The 20,864-nt window shown below is 35.0% G+C and overlaps 2 protein-coding genes across 3 annotated transcripts in view; one reads left to right on the top strand and one right to left on the bottom strand.

Annotated features, from left to right (window-relative positions):
• Positions 1-20,864, top strand: part of PSMD1 (proteasome 26S subunit, non-ATPase 1) — a 115,568-nt gene that overhangs the window by 48,453 nt on the left and 46,251 nt on the right. The window lies entirely within an intron of this gene.
• On the bottom strand, positions 196-19,719 carry HTR2B (5-hydroxytryptamine receptor 2B). Of its 2 annotated transcripts, XM_063648091.1 has the most exons (4): positions 19,640-19,719; positions 18,074-18,320; positions 8,204-8,404; positions 196-3,903 (listed from the first exon to the last, which is right to left on the bottom strand). In XM_063648091.1, exons 1-4 carry the CDS (start codon positions 19,667-19,669, stop codon positions 3,011-3,013), a joined length of 1,371 nt encoding a protein of 456 aa, XP_063504161.1. In that variant the 5' UTR covers positions 19,670-19,719; the 3' UTR covers positions 196-3,010. The 2 variants fall into 2 exon arrangements, with proteins under 2 accessions (XP_063504161.1, XP_054333564.1); XM_054477589.2 differs by lacking the exon at positions 19,640-19,719 and having other exon boundaries at positions 18,074-18,588.

Raw genomic sequence — 20,864 nt, forward strand, 5'->3', positions numbered from 1 at the left:
AATGAACAAATTGATAATCTGATATGGACATTTCTTAAAATTAGACAGTCTTGGTGGTCCCTTGCAGGATGCTATGACTTAGGACGTTATAATATGGCATTAAATGTTTCTCAGTGTATACATTCATAAGCTTTTAGATATGGATCTTGCAAGATGAACAACAGATTCTTTGTGCAACTGTTTTTTAGACCACACAAAGTGACTCCTTGAATATAAAAATGTTACATCATCATTGATCCTTATAATTTGAAGAAACCCTCACAGTGAACCAGTTACCACTAAATTCGTGATCATCTTTACAACATCTCCATTCACAATTCTGTATCAATTTGATACACATTCTCTGTATACTGTTCTCTGTTTTTGCCCCAGTATCTTTGTGTTTCTGTCTGGGTGCTGTGACTTTTCCTTACTTTTTGTCATTTTCATTTTTTTTCTACATCTTTGTTTTCTTCTCTCCATTAATTGGCAGTAACATGTAATGAAAAGCTTTTTTTTTTTCAAAATTATTCTAAATAGTTATAATCTGTTCCTTTTCTTCTAAAGTTATAATCTGTTCCTTTTCTTCTAAGATAAGACTATTAACTGGAGTTCTTTTGTTACATAAGGGTGTTTAACTGCTGAGATTTGCTTTCAAATTATACATCTCTTTAAAGTATTCATAAAATGGAAATACCGGTTCTGCATCAAAGTGGTAAGAGTTTGTGGCTTTGTTGTACTTTTCAGAAATAGTCAATAGTGGAGTTATGTTTCACTTTCTAGAATATTCTGGAAATAGTAGAAAGGTCTCTCATTAACTATAGAAAGATCTCTGGGTTAATTGTAAGCAAGAGCTAGACATGGTGACTCACACCTGTAATCCCAGCACTTTGGGAGGCCAAGGCAGGCAGATAGCTTGGGGCCAGGAGTGGAGACCAGGCTGACCAACACGGCGAAACCCCGTCTGTACTAAAAATACAAAAGTTAGCCAGGTGTGGGGGTGGGCACCTGTAATGCCAGCTACTCGGGAGGCTGAGGCACGAGAATCACTTGAAGCCAGGAGGCAGAGGTTGCAGTGAGCCAAGATTTCGCCACTGCACTCCAGCCTGGGTAACAGAGTGAGAATCTGTCTCAGAAAAGAAAAAAAAAATTGTAAGCAAGGAAATTTTTCTTAAGGGTTTGACATGAAACAGTTTATAGGTGTTGTGGCTGATTCTGTAGGTGTGCGTATATTTAAGCACACAAATTTGGAGGCAGTACAAAGCATGTGAGAAGATAGTTCTTTTGATCTAGATTGTTGTCTATGGGTAGAGCTTTGGCAATGTAATTGCCTGCCAACTCTGGTGTATAGATTTCCTGAAACAATTATGTATGCCTTCAGATGCATAAAATACAGAATTTGGAATACTGTCATAGTGATAACTGAAAACTTAATCTCAACATACCTTGGCAAGAATATAAATCTTAACATATGCCAAATCCATCATATTACAGACCAGAACCAAAAACCAAAATAGAGAATGATTTTTTTTTTAAGGAATATAAATTATTTTGCCTCTTATGTGAGATAACCATCCCTAATGCTGCTGAAAAATCTTAGACTAGTAGTAGGGAAACATGCCTAAAGCTTTGATGATTTAGGAATTAAATGTGTATGATATACTCTTCCCAGCAGATTATATATAGCCAGTAAGGAATCGTAACAGATCAGGATTTATGTATTAGAGCTGCATTCTAGCAAAGGATTCTGCCACTGTGAAAATATATGCCTTGTTCCCTTATACACTGAGATTCTCCGTAGCCAATACATTTCTTGAGGCAATTATCCTAAACTGAGTTGCCTGCAGAAGGACAGCAATAGAGTCATAGGTTGAGGGACAAATATGAGTGAACCTGAAAAGGAAAAACTAAGGTATGAGTTGTCTTCACTGCAGACCCCCTTAGCCTAAATTTGCACTTATTAACAGGGGCATTAAAATATATATCAAAAGTAGATTGAATTGTCTACCATTTACTTAGTGCCTTCTGTGTACTCATCCTCATAAGAATTGTGTAAAATGTAGATGAGAATACTGGGGCTTGAAGAAATTAAGTATTTTTCCAAATTTAATCAGCTGTCTGGTAAGTGGCACAGGTTGGACTCATTCTGAGATCTAACAGTGCAAAATAATATACTGAAAGGATGAATAAAAATTTTGTGCTGGAAGTTCACTTGAGTCACTGGACAAGCATAGATAGGCAGGCATGATCTCACTTAAAGTTTGTATCCCTGATTAAGGTCCCATGCTTGTGCACGTTAATTAATATCTCTAAGAAACCTAGTGTGATTCAGGTACCCAAGAGCGATTTTATTTGCTTTTTCCTCCTTCTCCAATAGACCTACCTGTGCTGAGTAGAAGCTCAATATCAGTCATTTAACAAACAGGTCTAGTTCCAAGTTCCTGTTATTTTGTATGATATCCAGCTACTATCCTCCCTATCCCTTCCATCAAAACAGTTTCCTGATCAAAGGAAAATTATGACTGCATTCAACTAAATCAGACTATAAATGGCAATCTTAACTCACCTCCAGATGTGATCACTGTTTTGTGCACTTATTTTTAGCTCTGTGTTCCTTTTGTTCTGTATCATGTCTTATGCTTTTAAGACCTGGAAGGCAAGGCTAATGTTTGTTTTGTTTTATTTCATTCTTAGCACACCTTTGCATATAATTAGGAACCAAATAAATTTTATGATGACGGTGGTTCTTTTTAAAGCCTGAAATTTATTGATTTGACTTTATTTCATTCGAATACCTTAACATTTAACCAGAGTGCTGGATTGTTTTCATTTGTAGCTATACAAAATTATTTTCCTCATGGAATAATCTTGTCCAAATTAGGAAAATTAGGTATTCTTAATACTTAACTCTTAGGTTAAAGAGATGATTTGATATATGACATAAAATTCTTTATATAATATATTCTTGGCACATTTACATCTCATTCATCATCTTACTCATCATTATGTTTGATGACAACTGCCAGTTCTGCTATACATAACTAACTTGCTCTTCAGTTTTGTCACCTTCATTTTCAGTGAGGAGAAGTGTATCTAGTAGAATGATTGATGAAGACTGAATGGTTGAACTTCGGAGCCTCATTGGACTCTGGTACATGGCAGGATTAATCCCATTTCGAATTCCATGTTTCTTGAAAAACTTAGAGTTCTCTGCCATTGGATTCCGGAAGTAGATCTTACTGGAGCGTTTTCTGAGAGTTTTTACTGACTTTGTGGCCCGGTAATTGCAGGTGATATATCGGCCAAATGCATCCCGAAATGTCTTATTGAAGAGGGTGTAGACCAAAGGATTCACTCCTGAGGAAACATAGCCTATCCACACAAATATCTCCAGGAGCATTTGGAGAGTAGTTTGGTTACAGGAATCACATAAAACTAAAGTTATATTTGTAATAAAGAAGGGACACCACATAAGCAAAAAGAGGAAAAACACAATCCCTAGGACCTTTGAGGCTCTCTGTTCGTTGGAAATGGTCTGCACTGACTTTTTCCCAATTGTGGATGTTCTTCGCATAAGTGTTTCATCACCTGAGTTGGGCAGAGCCTTGTCCTTTCGAGAACCATCCAGCATTGCCACCTTTTCCGGTGACGAGCAAGGTGTTTCATCCCTTTGGAAAACTGTAGACACAGTCAACCATGTTAGGCGTTGAGGTGGCTTGTTTTTGACCAAGTAAGCCTTCTTCTGTAAAGCGTGGATAGTGAGAAAGTAGGTGACAATCATAATTGCAAGAGGTGTGAAGAAGGCAGCCAGTGAGCCAAAGAGCATGAAATTGCCAAAACGTTCCTTTGTCAGCACACAAGTGATATTGTTTGGGTTGTCCACATCAGTCTCTATCCCTTTAATAGGGACTGGAATGGCAATGCCTAAGGAAGAGGAAAACAAGATAAATTGAGTCATTTTATGACCTGTAACTCTTTGATTAGATCCTTTTGGATTGCATCCTTATAACTTTCTGCTTGTTGGTGCATTATAATTCCTGGGACCCACAATGCAGGATTTGTCAAAGCATTCATCAGTGAAGATTTGACAAACAGAACCTAAGTGAGCAAATCTGTTTTTAAACAGAGATTGTTAGTAATTTCAGATTTATAATGAAAGCTCCCCTAAAGCTATAGTATATCCATGATATAGTGGAGAATGTCTTCATTTATTCTATATTTCTCATAGTCTATTTTTGTTTTTTAAGCTATCTCAGATTAAGGAAGAGAAATTCAGAAGACAACCTGCTTTTTTCTTATTATCCAGTGTAGTTGATCTAGAGGCACTTCAGAGTACATTTATTCAGTATCTTTACTCGGTTTTATCTTTGAGGTTACAGTTTCATTTAACAGTTTTACCTTTTGATATGTGTGAATGTCTTTTAATCCTTTCCATAGTGCTACTTCAAATTTGAGTGTGTGTGAATCATGATGTTGAAAGATTATGAGTTCTTAATCTTTCTTCTTCTGTAGAAGCCTGGGCACAGTGGCGCTCATGCCTGTAATTCCAGCACTTTGGGAGGCCAAGTGGGGGTGGATCATTTGAGGTCAGGAGTTTGAGACCAGCCTGGCCAACATGGCGAAACCCCATCTCTACTAAAAATATGAAAATTAGCCAGGCATGGTGGCACATGCCTGTAGTCCCAGTTACTCAGGAGGCTTAGGTGGGAGAATCACTTGAACCCAGGAGGCCAAGGTTGCAGTGAGCTGAGATCACACCACTGCCCTCCACACTCAGCGACAAAGTAAGACTTCGTCTCAAAAAAAAAAAAAAGTTCTTTTATGACGTAGGAAAGAAATATACCTCATGTTAATTTTCTGATCTTTAAATACCATGAAGTAAGTATTTAAATATGATGTTGCTTAGTGAAGTAGCTTATTAGAAAGACAAATAATACAGGGGTTAACCTGAATCTTTTTCCTTTGAAACAGCAGATATTTTTTAAACGTCTGAATTAATTGATCTTTAGAAACCTCTGGAATCCTTGTGTTGTTTTGTGAATCCAAGAGCACTCCTCATCTACACACCCTTTTTATGGTAGCTGAAGAGCCATTGACAAGAATATGTTCCTCAAACCCTTTCTAGCAGAGGCCATTACTTTCTCTCCTTTTCCTCATGGACACCACCAGAAAGAGGGTTCTGTATATTTGTTCTACTACAGTTTGAGGACCATTGGCCCCCATTCTATTTTTGTAAAAGTTTTATTGGCACACTGCCACTCCCATTTGTTAATAACATATTGTCTGTGGCTGCTTTTGTTCTACTGCAGCAGAGTGGAGGAGCTGTGACAGAAACCATACACGCCCTGCAAGCCCAAAATATTTGCTGTCTTACCCTTTATAGAAAAAGTTTGCTGACCCCTGCTTTACCCTGTTACTTTCAGATCACCATTCCACTGTTTATTTCTCCCCCAAAACACTTGCCTTTTGAAGTTTATTTTATCTACTTAATACTTTCTTCTCCATCTTGCTTTTCTGTTAACCTCCATGACATTTGTTCATCTTCGTCAATGGCTTCAGTACCTGCTATAGTCTTCTCTCCACTGTTCCAGTGCCAGCATTTTCCACAACTTCATCCCATTCATGACCCTTCTAAGACCTTAATTTTATATTTCTTGAACTCTTTGACTCTAATTATTATTATTTGCACTAAAGCCATCTACAAGTCTACTTAGAACAAGCCCTAAGATTATGAACTCTAATACTTCCCTTCCTTGTCCTGCTACCCCTCTCTCCTAGAGAACTTCTGTTTCCTGTTATTTTTATCTCTAGTTCATTCATTCGTCTCAGTTTTCACATTCTATTAACTCATTCTATTAATGAGACTTCATTCGTCTCAATTTTTACATTCTGTTAATATCAAGACTCACACTATTTTCCTATCCAGCTTGTTGGTCAATAACTGTAAAAGTTTTCACTGGTACTTTTTATGCCCTTACCCTGTTATATTATTATACTTTCTGTTGCCAGGTATTACCTAGAATAAATGTAAATTCAAAAGAAGAGAGTGAGCTCTCTTCAGCATTTTGTAGAATTTCAAAACTGAGCTTATTGTCATCTGCATTTTCATTTTTTCAAAGTTACTGATTTGTGATCGGTTCTGCAAGACAAAGTGCAGTGAAGTGAAAGAGCATTGATCTTGGCCTTGGTGAAAAGCTGTAAGAGTTCTTAAGCCAACTGATTAAAACCTCTAGGTTTCTTTTTTCTTACCTATAAAAGGAAGAAGTGGATTTCTAAATCTATATATTATGAGTCTTCCTTTTATTCTTTTTTCTCCTGCATCACTCATCACTTTGTGTTAGTGTAATTTGTTTATATGTCTGCCTTTCTTGAGTGCAAAGATTCTTTTTCTTGATCATCTGTGTATTCTTAGTACCTAGCACATTATAAACACTCAATAAAAATGTGGTCAATTTATAAATTGATGGTATCCAGCCTTAATTTAGATGCCATTTATACCAGCAGGCTGCTTACCTTATTAGCTTGATCACATTTCACAGTTTCAAATATTTTAATTATTCTTAAGGATCCGTTTCTTCAACTTTTTTTCCCTTTCTGTGTCCTACTCTCCCACCCCACCCCGATATACACATACCTCACACTCTCCCTTGCCCTCTCCCTCCAGTGAGCTTACCAAATGTGAGTCATCTGGCATAGATGACTTTATTATAGTTCTCCTCCTCTCCACTTCAAATTTTCATTTTCACTCATTGTCTCCCATTCCCTTTCTGTAGCTGCTTTTGGGGGGCTGGTTCTGCTCTGTCGGTATCTACCCCCTCAACTAGCCTTTTCTCACTGTTTTTAAATCTCTTCATTCTGAATAGACTTTTTCTTGACCCTGTTTTCTTCCCACACCAGAGGAGTAACACAGCTTGCTTTTACCTCCAAACTTTTTCAAAGAGGTCAAGCCCTTATATCATCATTTCAGGAATATAAAGGTCAATTTCATTGTTTTGCTTTCTTGCTGTTTTTGCCCCAGTGCTCCTACTCAGATTAGGGAGGAGTAATTTAAGTATTCCAGGTCTTTTAATTTTTTAAGAGACCTTTTTGAAATATTTGCCTCTTTGAAATATTTTTACAAGGAAGAAGCAAATCTGCTGGTCAAACCATTGTAATTTTTGCAAATCTATTTGTTTTTCTAATACTAATATGTAAGAGCTTTGAATGATTTACGCATACTTCATGATAAGAAGTATAGCTTTGAGTATTATAGATGAGTACAGGGCCATAAGATGATTTAGAAGAAAAAGGACTTCTTTTATAAATAATTTCTGAACATCAGTATGTTTTATTTGCATCTCTCTTAAAACTTTTAATTAAACATACTCAAAACACTTAAGTGCAGTGACTCATGCCTGTAATCCCAGCACTTTGGGAGGCTGGGGCAGGGGGATCACCAGAGCTCAAGAGTTTGAGACCAGCCTGGGCAACATGACAAAACCCTATCTCTGCCAAAAATAAAAAAATTTTCCAGGCATGGGGGCTGCACCTGTAGTCCCAGCTACTTGGGCGGCTGAGGTGAGAGGATTGCTTGAGCCTGGGAAGTCAAGGCAGCAGTGAACCATGATTGTGCCATTGCACTCTAGCCTGGGTGACAGAGCAAGACTCTGTCTCCAAAAAAGAAAAAAACAAACCAAAAAAACCCACTTAAGCAGACACTTAACTGCCTTTAATCTGTATACATATGTACTGAAATGTTGGCTTCCAAGATGAATTTGTGTTCTTTGATACCTGCCTACAAAATGTTTGAGTTGTTATTTTTGTTTTTTCTCTTATTAATCTTTTAAAATGTGATTTAAGGTGCATTTCATTTCTTGTTATTTTAATGTAATTAGAGGATTCCAAATGCTAGCTAGACCATAATTATCTGTTGGGAAATATGAAGACTGTTCTCAAACTTAACCTTTCTGCATATAGAAATCTAAGCAGAAAGAAATCTCAGTAAACACTGTGCAGATGGTTCTTTCTGAGGACGTGAGTTTTGTTACTTGTCACACTTTTTACCAACAGTATGGTTTAGAAGCCGTATGATAAATGCAGTGACATAAGGAGCTTATGTTAATATATCAGTAGGCTGGCTTGACCTCTCATGCTGAGTTTCATTGCCTACCAGACCTGGTATTCTCCTAGCCAAGTGGAACCAAAGACTTTGTTTACCACCCACACTCTGGCATTCTCTACATACCTATTGAAATTAACCACACCACTGTAATCTTGATGAATGCCGTAGCCCGTGAGTTATATTGATTGGCCTGGATTGGCTTTTTGATGGCTATGTAACGATCCACTGAAATCGCACAGAGATGCATGATGGATGCGGTTGAAAAGAGAACGTCAAGAAATAACCAGGCAGGACATAGAACAAGTGGGAGGGGCCACATAGCCTCTGAAAGAAACAAAAACAAGACAAACATTTTCTCCTATAAAATGGCAACCTTCAATCTACAGTTTTTCAGGTGATACATCTTTTGTCTTTTTTGTTGCTCATCTGAAATTTTATAACTTTAACAACATAATGTTTAACTTCAGATAATGGAGACAACATTAAGTTCAATATTTCTGTGGATGGTAACTTTTAAATACATTTTTTATTTTGTATAATAATTATATCTTTTTTCTAAGTCAGCAGCAGTTTTAACTTTTTAGCATTATTATGACCTTTGCTCTTTTGTCGATTCCATTTGTGATCTTTTTAAAATTTATGTAGTATTGTGACTGGAACTTAACCTTGGTATTTAAATAAAATTTATTTTTAAGTTGCTGTTGTATAAAAAGAAAACATTTTACCATGTAGAGGAAACAGTATGACAAAAAGCATATTAGAATGGGAGTCTCTGTGACACCTGGGTTTTGGGCTCACTTCTAGCAATAACTAGCAGCGAGATCCTTGTTTATAGCATACTCTAGTTTGGTGAAATAGTGGAGTGATTTTTTTGACAGAAATAGTTCTCAAATAAAGATTGCAAAAGGAATGGCTTCAGGTTATCCGGAAGAAAAGTAGATTGTTTCCCCTTCTATATTCCATCATTCACTCCAAAAACTGGAGATATAATAATTAGTACAGACTTTCGGTTTGAAAAGAAAATCTCAGGGTTAGACATAGTACTTAATTTATTTAACAAACTCTTATAAAACACTGCATACCTCATATGGTCTTAAGCACTTTAGAAATATTAACCTTAAAAAAATTTTAGGTGTGGATGTGATATTGAATATTCTGCATAGTTTTCTAATAAATTTACTTACACAGATGTTCATACATATATGAATTTAATATATTATGCATTATATATTACACCCACCACTTACATGTTTACAGTTTCAAAACAACTAAAATTTTAGAATTCCCCCTAGAATATTTCCATTAGAATCCAGTTTAACTCCTGTAGAGAACAGATGTCATGCATGTGAGATTATCTAAGTCTCTTTTAGGATTTGATTGTTATATGTCCACTGATAAAATGTAATCTACTTTTCTTCTGGCTATTGCAGGTATATCTGACTTTGACAGGTATAAAGTAATTGTCATAATTGAAGGAAAACCAGAATAATCATCTCAGGATTACAGAACAACAAGAGACTCTTCTATTGTGAACTGTTTAAAATTTAAGGAGCCTGGGGGTGGAGAGAGATTAAAATCTCAGACCAAAAAAAAAAAAATAGCATAATTTAGGGGCAGAGTTTTCAGATAGATTTGGCTATGTTATTTTCAAGCATCAAGTAGAAGATTTCTTTTAAGTTAGGTAGGATGTCAGTGAAAAATATTTGGGCACTTGACAAAGTATCCAAAAGGTAGCAAGGCTGACACATCTACTTTTTGGTGCCTTCTGTTTCCAGAGTTGGTATGTGGCATTCTGAATAAGAATATTAAAATATTTCTCCTAGGAACAAAATAACAAAATCAGCGCAAACTTTTACTCAAAAAGAATAAATGATTGGGACTTAGTTCCATGTTCAGCAGCTTCTTAAGAAGGGATTAAAGCATCAAGTGGAAAGGGTCATTCATACTTTTCAGTGTGTTACTGTAAATAAACTTTGCCTGCTTGTTGAATTGGGGGTAGGAAGGGATAGAGGTGGTAAATTTTAGATTTATTGAGCTGGAAGGAACCTTAGAGATTACCATTGATCTTGCAGATGAGTAAATTCAGGTATAATTAAGTCTGAATATAGAGGTAAGGAGGGGAGGCATTTATTTATTGAAATTTAAATATTATTTGAAAGTGTTATTGAGAACTGCCACTCAGAGTTTGCTCTTAAGATGGAGAGTGAGGATCGGCATCATCTGGGTACTTAGAGATGCAGGCTCTTGGGTTTCATCTCAGACCTACTGTATCAGACTCTGCAGTTAAACAAGGTTTCCAGGTGATTTGTATGCAAATTAACATTTGAGAAGCAGTGCTTTGGAAGACTTTCTGGTAAGGTTTGTGTCTGAGTCTTAAAAGATGCACCTAAGTTTCCTGTTGTAGGGTTGGTTATAGGCACTTGGAATGTCTCATGGAAAGGAACTAATGGGAGGCCTCTCAGAATAAATTAAGTCGGAGAAACTGTTGTTTGGAGAAAATCTAATCAATTGGATTTTCTCACTCTTAGCCATAGCATTCAGATTTTTTGTCATTTAGTGGAAAAGGACCTTGGACACAGGCAGCTTCAAAGCAAACTAACAGTCTAAGTATAGTGAAAAGAATCACCGCATATTCTCACTCATAGGTGGGAATTGAACAATGAGAACACATGGACACAGGAAGGGGAACATCACACTTCGGGGACTGTTGTGGGGTGGGGGGAGGGGGGAGGGATAGCATTGGGAGATATACCTAATGCTAGATGACGAGTTAGTGGGTGCAGCGCACCAGCATGGCACATGTATACATAGGTAACTTACCTGCACATTGCGCACATGTACCATAAAACCTAAAGTATTATAATAATAATAATAAAAGAAAAAAAAAGAATCATTTTAGAGTTTGCAGTGGAAACTACTAAAAATGAGGGTACATCTTGAGCTGAAGTTCTAGATTTAGGACTGTAAGTAGGGTGGTAGAAAAATACTCGTCTAGAGCTATAATCAGAGATATTGATTGCAGTTAAGGATTTAAAAGGCAGGTAATTGTTGTGTTGTCTCTTAGATTTCCTTCCTTGAAGTCCTTACTCTCTCTGTAACATCTTTTAAAATGGTTTGCCAACTATTTAAACCTGTCTATTTAGCTATTCTAGTTATGGATTATACTTCTGAAGATTAAGGTTTGGAAAATTCTAGTCATAAATCTAGTAGCCATAAGCAGGAAGCCATAAGAAAATTCATATAAAAAGTACGTGTCTTTGGAATTTGACCATCTGATCCACATACTCCTGATTGTGGACTAAGAAGGAAGTTTTTTTAGTGCTGATTTAAGTAACCCTATGAAGCCCTGTTAGCCTCACTTTAAACAGAATTTATAAACTCATTCCCACTTAAAATTCACTAGAATTTTCTTATTACAGTTAGTGCTTTATTGTTAACAGAAATATTGAGATGTGATACAGAATTTTCTTTAAGAAAGAATAAGACTGAAATTTAAGATTAAGAGAGATGAATCTTTACAATTCCAAGCCTTTCTGATTTCAAGTTTCGTGAAACACTGGTGGATAGTTTTTATGAAACTAACATAAAAGAAAAAGATAACTGCATTAAATTAATAGAAACCTTATATACAACACAAAAAAGAAAAAGAGGCTTTTTTAAATGCCTAATAGATTTGGGTAATCTAAGAATTTATAGAAATTTAAAACAGTTCTAGACGTTTTATAAAGGGGCTTTTCCTAGTCTAGAGACTTTCATTCTAAAATCATTTTTTAGTTAGTATTAATTTAGTTAGCTCAAAGTCAGAAAAGTTTTTTTCTGTTTAGGATAACTAAATTAAAGGTTAAGTTGGTATGGTGAAATACTTTATTTCAAAACGTTTATTTTAGGAGTTTTGGTTTTAAGAATTTCTAATTACATTTATTTGTTATAATGTATTCTGTCCAATGTACTTCCACAAAGACTTAAGACATTGAAAATTTGAAATAATGAAGTGAAACAGTTACATACTTAAATGGAAAGAAAGAAATGTGTATCTAAGAGTCAGTCTGAGGGAAATAAGTTACTAGGTTCTTCAACTAAATTACTGTTATTCTGGGGCTCTAAATTAGACTCTTTCATTAAAATTAAGAAAGAATAATAGCATTTCTGTCAATGCCTGAAATAATTACAGACTGAATATTAAAGCAACAAAACAAGTCCTAGATGGGTCTTGTCTTATAGACAATTGTTTAATTATCTAAAGAATATCAGTAGCACAAATATTTTATTGTTTAAAATGAAGACTGCTTTAAATTCTGCCATACATGAGGGATGGTAGGAGTTGTCATTCAGTTATATAAATTTTTATTTGTCTCCCAGACAAGGTTCAACAACTTCATAGGTATGGGCCTAGGTCTAATACCTTCCACAGAAAAGAGATCTTGCAGTCATCTGAAGGATTTGTGCAAGTATAGGTTGACGCTCGAGTATTCTTTTCCACTTAATATGAAATATAACTTTAACTGAAAAGAATACTGAGTTCTAACTTGTCCCTAGGGGGGGAAAAAATTCTGTGATCCTCTGAACAGTTACATGGGGTTATTTAAGGTATAAATGTTGGTTCTGTATGCCAAATATGACAGTTTTGGCTGGTCGAATTTCTCATTGACATTTGAGAAAGCAGAATAATAAAGGTTAAGAGTGTGAATTCTAGAATCAGTCCTCCTGGGTTTAAATCATGTCTCAGCCACTTACTTTGTAATCTTGAACAGATTACTTATCCCTCTGCTTCTCTGTCTTCTGTAAAATGGGGATAATAGTACCTGTTTTATAGGATTTCTTTAATAGAGTTTATATGGATGATGATTAAATACATGTGAAGTGTTTAGAACAGTTCCTGGCATAAAGAAGACACTCAATAAATGTTAGTGCTTATTACTATTGTTTAACAGAAACTAGCCAACTAACTCAGCCATGAAAACACTCCTACATAGAAACAAGCCATATCATCAGTTTGAAATAAGAGTGTTTGTCTCTCTACCTGCTGTAGCAAAAGTGCATGCATCTGATTCAGCTTAAAACTTAAAGCTGTACTTTCGGGGGGTGAGGGAGGATGGGCTGAGAACAGTTTAACTCTGTTTAACTTTGAATTAAATTTGTCATAAAAGTATGTTTTTTACTAACATTGAATTTTAACTGCTGTTTATTTTATGTACGGTACAGGAAAATAACCTGTATGCATTGCATGCCTGGGTTTTTTGTTGGTTTGGGTATTTTTTTGTTTGTTTTTGCTTTCTTTTGAATTAGTACAAAAACCTGAGGATTTTTACTAGCAACCCCGTATCTTGATGAGGCAGACTTATTTTATTTGAAACCTGCTTAACCTTTGGACAGCTTTTTAGTTTGGAAAGTCAGGTTACACCATTTGTCCGGAAAATAATTAGCATCAGTCCATAAATCTGGGACATAAAATGTTTCCCTTTGGAGGATGTAAAAGACTATTTTTAAAGGCATTCCAAGTGGGCTGTTCCTATAGTTTACAGAGGTACTCAGTTCATGAACTTATTGCAGCAGGACAAATCATAAATAGTTCTTATGTCCAAAAAGAACATAATTTTCAAATATGCATTTATCTCAGAAATTCTAATGCTTCTGTCTTTATCTTCCAGAAAAGAAAGACATAGTTCAGTTCAAGTTATTGTTTAAAAGTTTCTGTTTTGTTTTTTACTTTTTTCACTACATTTGAGCATATGAGTTATCCTGGGGTTCAGTGTCTAATATGATAGTGTTTTAAATGTTTTAAGCATTTTAATGCTTACATAATTTTTTCCTGGTTTTTAAAATTTCCACTTTACAAAAAGATGTGCCTTTAATTCATTGCTTTTCTCCTCCATTTCAGAATTGGGTAGGCTAACATTTTACTGCATAAATGAATAACTGCAATTTTTCTCTTACTGCTATACATTTGTTTCATCTCTGATTAGACTTGCATCTCAACTAAATCATATTTAATTTGCATGCAGTACTCTACCAATTGCTATTAGTGCTTATAAGATGCCGGGCCCTGCTTGACAAGGTGATTGAACTCTGAAATAATAAGTGATTGAACTCTAAAATAATAAATGACTTGCCTGATCCAACACAGGAGAACCAGGATTCAGACCTTGGGATGTCTTGCTTCAAACAGCCGTCTTTCAGCCTATACCATGGATACTGTTTGAACTTACAGATCATGAGGCATCAATTGAAACTTAAGTTATAGCCAGGTTTGGTGGCTCATGTCTGTAATCCCAACACTTTGGGAGGCCGAGGCAGGTGGATCACCTGAGGTCAGGAGTTCAAGACCAGCCTGGCCAATGTGGCAAAACCCCTTCTCTACCAAAAATACAAAACTTAGCCAGGTGTGGTGGCCTGCGCCTGTAGTTCCAGCTACTCGGGAGGCTGAGGCAGGAGAATCGTTTGAACCTGTGGGTGGAGGTTGCAGTGAACTGAGATCATGCCACTGCCCTGCAGTCTGGGCAACAGAACGAGACTCCGTCTCAAAAAAAAAAAAAAAAACAAACTTATAAATAAACCAATAACGCCCAATGGATGGCCAGATGCCATATTGTCCCGTGTTACTTTTTTTTTTTTTTTTTTCCTGAAACAGAGCCTCATTCCATCACCCAGGCTGGAGTGCAGTGGCACCATCTCGGCTCACTGCAACTCTGCCTCCTGGGTTCAAGCTATTCTCCTGCCTCAGTCTCCCGAGTAGCTGGGACTACAGGCACATACCACCACGCCCAGCTAATTTTTGTATTTTTAGTAGGGACGGGGTTTCGCCATGTTGGCCAGGCTGGTCTCGAACTCCTGACCTCAGGTGATCCATCCGTTTCAGCCTCCCCTGTTACTTTTTAAATCACTTATAAAATGAAAGAAAGGTTCAGAGAAGCTCTTAAATGGTGAACATCCTGTCTTTTTTATATCAGCATAAGGTGTTGTTTTCTTGCTCAAGTATTTCTAACGTAGGTATTTTCAAGCCTTATGTTATAAGCTGTTGATTTGTGATCATGGATTTTAGGAATTATGGACAAGACAATAAAAAACTAGAACTGTAAAGATCAAGTCCAGTGCTCCCAGATAGGAAGAAGTGACAGAAAAATTGACCTAGCACAACTCATTTGAAAGACAATGTTGTGCCTGAGTTGTCATAATCTTGGGAAAATATGAATTCAAACCGTATATTGTTAAATATTATACAGATCAGTGGTTGAATAAAATATCTCAGTATAAGGACACAAGGTCCACTTTTGTATTTTACTGCTCTTATTTTTTAAATTTCATTTTATTAGACTACGAGCTAGTATAGTTTTTGTGTTACTTTCATTGAATTCCCCTGCGATAGCTAAAATTATTGCTCATAGTGATAGTTAATCTTTTATCATAGAACCAAGAACACTTGTTTGTACAAACATTAGAAGTCCTGAAGATTACCACTACAATAAGAGTGTAAAGACTAATTCTGCCTTTTAAAGTTATCAGAACTTCTTATAAATGCATTAGTTTAGAAAAATCTTAGTGTTTATTAACTTGCAAAAGGTTATAAAAATATCTTAGTATTTGAAGTCAGGTTTCCATTTGTAATACATGCAGTTCCAAATTTATGAATTCATCCTTTGAAGTTTGTTAGAGGGCAACATGTGTTTTTTTCCTACATTTTTTCATAGAAATTGAATTATGCTTTAAATAATGCAATAATGTATTAGATAGTGGCTCACAGATTTGTTCATTTTTTAAAAATCTACAAACCCCACTATACAACTTAATTCTGATAGTAAAAGTGTTTGGGGCTATAAAATATTTTATTTTGTAATTAGAAATTAACAAACATGAGCCAGGCATGGTGGAATGTGCCTGTAATCCTAGCTACTTGAGAGGCTGAAGCCAGAGGATCACTTGAACCCAGGAGTTTGAGGCCAGCCCAGGCAACATTGCCAGACTCCATCTCTATTAAAATAAATAAATAAAAATAAATTTAAAGTTAACAAACATTTGGAAGAATGAAATACTATTAAAATATCTATCAATTATTTAAGACATAAATATGAAGACATTTCACATATTTTATGTTAACATATGTTGGGTTTTCTGCTAACTTGTATTGCTAAGGATATGTTGGGTACCAGCATTTTAAATATACACTTAAAGTTTTCAGCTGCTGGATACCTATTTTTTTCTAGAATACATGGAATTATCTTTGTTACCTGTTTTTGTATTTTGTTTGTTAGCTCACTTTAATTCTATGGTACTTTGCCTTTTAAGATTCCTTAACTATTTAGCTGATAATTTAAGTATCTACCATGGTACTTTGCATATAATAGATGTTTGATATTTATGGGCTCAAAGATTTTAAAGCTAAAATTCACTTCTGCATAATTCTTTCAATTTCATATATTGAATGACATATTAAATTTTATGGTAGTCTGAAATAAACATTTTGACATTTTCTGTATGCCTAGCAAAGCACAGTTTGAAGAGTATGATTTTACATCTTAAGCTACTATTATGCACATGGAGATGAGAGCTGGAATCATATGCCTGTACAGTATTTATCAAATATGCATATATATTTCTACATAATACTTTCTTTTAAGCTTTATTCAGAATTAGGGTTCTTTATGTTCTCTATTATAGTAAGGTTTCTTAATTATTTTTCATGGTTTCATGCAGCATTAGATTACTTAAAAGATTACAAATTTATTTTAATTTGTTAATTATTAGAAAGTCTAATTAAAGCAGTAGAACTTTACTCGTTACTGCTTGTCCTGCCACATAATTTTCTTGATTTATTTTAAAGCCCAGTTAAATGTTGATTTAAAATGGAAGGTGTAAACCTGTTACTATCTGATAATAGTTTTAGATATCTTTCTGTTATTACTTATAAAATTGTAATGTGTAAAACCTGGGTATAATAGTTGGAATAGCAGGGGTTTTTTACCTTCTAATATGGATTCTAGTTTAATAAATTTTACTTCTATAACTTAAAATATTTTTATCTTCATATAAGTAAATGTAATTCTAAGAAACTGTATCTGCCACAAGTAATCATTTTGCTTAGGCAGTTTATGAATGGAATATCAGTTTATACCAAGCATTGAATAAGTTAAATATCCTTTTAATGCTGATTCCAAGAGTCTAGGAGCCCTCATAATTCATCAGCAGAATTATTTGTGTTTACCCAAATTTTATAACTAGAGATGATATGCAGAAATCTGGAACTACTTCTATCTATTTTTTTTATTATAACAAACTAAGATTTCAGTGTCAAACTATACCTTTTATTATCACAATAACTAGGTTTTAATCCACTTACTAACTTAGAGGCCTATCAGGAACACAGATGCCTATATATCATAAAAAATTAAATAGATAGATCATCTCTGTGGACACTCTGAGCCAAACCATTTCCTTCAGCAACTAAACATAATTTTTCTTAACATGACACATATGTAGGAATTGTGTTCAAGTTTATAATATACAAACTATTAAGAGCTATAATAAGAATTTTTGGACAATTCCAATTTTAAACTGAAGTTTAGCAATTTAAATTGGGATTTAGTAATTCAAAGACCTTATCGTTAACCCGGCGCATATCTGTCCTGGAAGTGTCCTAGTTATTGCTTTGAGGAAAAAAAGATCAGTGTAGAAAAGTTAAAGTATAGGCCTATTCACTGTAATTTATAGATAATATATTCAGAATCTATAAATATCACTAACTTGAATGACTTTTTAAATGATTTTATTAGATAGCTTAGGAGGGAGAAAAATAGTTTACAAAAAATATTTTTTGCTCTTTAAAACTGATGATCAACCATAGAGAATGATGTAAAACAAGGGGCTGTTTACTTGCCGTTTCTTTAAATAGTCCAAGTTCATCTTTTATTTCAAGATAAGTAAAGATTAAATGAGTGTCCATTCTCTAATAGTATATCATAGTTCTGTGGTTTGATGGCACAAACAAAGTGAAATACTTACCAAACATTATTGTCAAGAGGGCAATTGGCATCACAAACAATCCAACCAGCAAATCAGCCACCGCCAAGGACATGAGAAAGTAATTAGTAGCATACTGCAGCTTTTTCTCCAGCGAGACAGCCAGAATAACAAGGGTATTTCCACCAATTGTGGGTATTATCACCATGAGTATCAGAAGAGCTGCCCAGTGCAGTTTATTTCCCTGTTCCTCAACAATCTGTTTCATTTCCTCTGGTATTGATTCTGTCTGTAATCCAGACCAGTTAGAAGAGATAACGTGAACAAAGGTGCTCTGCAAAATGTGCTCAGGAATTGTGCTTTGAAGTTCAGACACTCTGTAAGAGAGAGCCATTTGCTGTTTTTCTGTGATTCAATCCCGTTCCAAACAGTGGTCAGCATGGTTAGTAGCTAAGCTGCTCATCTGTTTTTTTAAGGCATTGTACCCATGCCAAACACTCAAAAGCCAAAGTTGACACCTTCCTTTAAAAAAAAAAAATTCAGGTTCTCTAAAATGAGCGCATACACACATCTGTCCATGTTTGTAGGTAAGATCTCCAAGTATTTATTATTTTCTAGAGGCTTAAATTTAGGAAAGCTCAGTGAAAGAAACTGATAGCTGTGAAAAAAAATAGGATATATATATTTTTTTTTTTTAGTTTCTCTCTCTCTCTTTTTCTGCCGTAGTTGTAGAGTCGTGTTTGAACTTGCATGCCAGAGAGTTCCCCCTAGATACAAAATACATAGACTGCATTATTTTATTCATTTCTGAAAGTGGTAAAAACACTTGAACTTCATAGCCCTTCCCTTCTTAGTAAGTCTGTTGTGCATTTGTGACAATGCAGCCAATTCTCCAAATATACTGTATTTCTGATGTTGCTCAGTTAATGAAACAGAAGACACATTAATTTTTTCAATGGTTATAACAAAAAGTTAGGTGTTTCCTGACCCTTGAATGTCTTTTTACCTTTACTTACAGAAGAATAGAAAAGTCGAAACACAATAGTTCAGAATAGAACTTTTAGTATGCGCTGGCCACCCACCTAGAAACACTCAAAGCCCAACAAGGGTCTACATAAATGATTTACCAGCTAGGGATCCTTATATGTAATTAGCTTTGTCTTATCAGGTTTGTGAGTACTGATATAAATGTCATTTTAGATTTCCTTTAGTTTGAGAGAAGGAAAAAAAATAGGTATTACCAGGATCCAAATAATTGTTTTTAGTAATTTCATCTCTCATGGGATGTCTTTGCAACAATTGTGTTCTAAATTTAATCACTAAATTTGCCAAATTCAAATCAATTCTTTTTTTGTTTTAAGTAGTGTTTATTTTTTTAACCTTCCCAGTTGCCTTGAGAAGAAAGGGAAACCACAAGGAAGATTAGACCATTTATTTGTTCATCAAATGTACAAATCAAGTTTTTAAAAACTCTCCTTTAGCATTAGTAAATTTTTCATTTTGATTTTTAAACTGCTGAATAGAAATGAAAGATTATGATAGCAGAATTCTTGAAGATTAAAAAAAAAACCTTTAGATTAATTCCATATGTGTTTATTAAATGCTTACCTCTGGTTTCGTTGTTATTTTGCCGAGCATGTCATCTTATCTGTTCACTAGACTTGCTTGCTGTTGTGACTGAAATCCTCCTCCCATTGACTTATTCTGAGCCGCCAGCACAGGCGGTTGAAAGCAGTGAAACAAATACGTTATATAGCTGCAAGCATGCCAAGGAGGTTATTTCCTCTTTGATACATTCATTTTTAGAGAGTAGCAGCATTCATTGTAATTCATAAAACCACTGTTAAGCGTGTTGAACCAGTTCATGGCCCTTATTCAAGTTTTATTTTTAAGAGCTCTCTTTAATATTTGGGGGGACTGTAATAAACTTGATCATTTTAGCTTCAGATAGTTTTGTTTGGGATTACGCCTGAGCTGTTTTTCACATTTGAGAAAAAATAAGATATAATCTAGCTATTTTAGAGGTTTCATTCTTTGAACATTCTGCCCTTTTAAAAGCCTATAGTGATTTCTACAGTTCTGATTTCTAGCAGTGAAACAAGATTCTTATCTAGCTTTTGTGCCTTTGCTGTGGAACACCATTAATTTGCTCTGGTTGCAACCTTATATAGAAGAGCACAGAAAGGCCTGAATTCTACATGTATACATAGGTTTTAGCAGAAACTTTTTTACTGGTTATTTTTAAACAGATGATCTCTGGGTTTAGGAGTGGTTCACAGCTTTTTTCCCCATAGATTTTACATTGGAGAAAATACAAGTAATGAAAATACGTTTTTGCCTTATTTCAGAAAATTGGTGTTTAAATCTTAATAGTTATGCTATTTAAGTTTTCTGTAACTATAAGACTAGCTTAGTATTAGAACCTCAGCATTCTCAAGGTTTCCTTTTAAAAGATCATTATAGATGCATATTTTTAAATTAATTACTTATAAATCAGTGATGACATTTGTGCCCTTTTCTTGTTTCAAATTTGTATTCCTTTGCTGATGTTGAATGTTACTGGAAAATACTTAGTTCATTTTAGCTCTACTGAGCACTTCAGATTTTATTCAGTATTTGCTGCTTTTTTAAAAACTCAAAATTTACTATATTAGAAAAAATACTTGTGAAGAATTCTAGATGAAATAATATTCAAGAGAAATCAGATGTTTTTTAATGTACCAGAATTTCTATTCAGGAATATGAAAATATTTTAAGGCAAGGTGCGGTGGCTCATGCCTCTAATCCCAGCACTTTGGGAGACCAAGACAGGTGGATTGCTTGAGTCTAGAAG

This window comes from Pongo pygmaeus, chromosome 11 (assembly GCF_028885625.2).
Source record: "Pongo pygmaeus isolate AG05252 chromosome 11, NHGRI_mPonPyg2-v2.0_pri, whole genome shotgun sequence".
NCBI classification, from domain to species: Eukaryota; Metazoa; Chordata; class Mammalia; order Primates; family Hominidae; genus Pongo; species Pongo pygmaeus.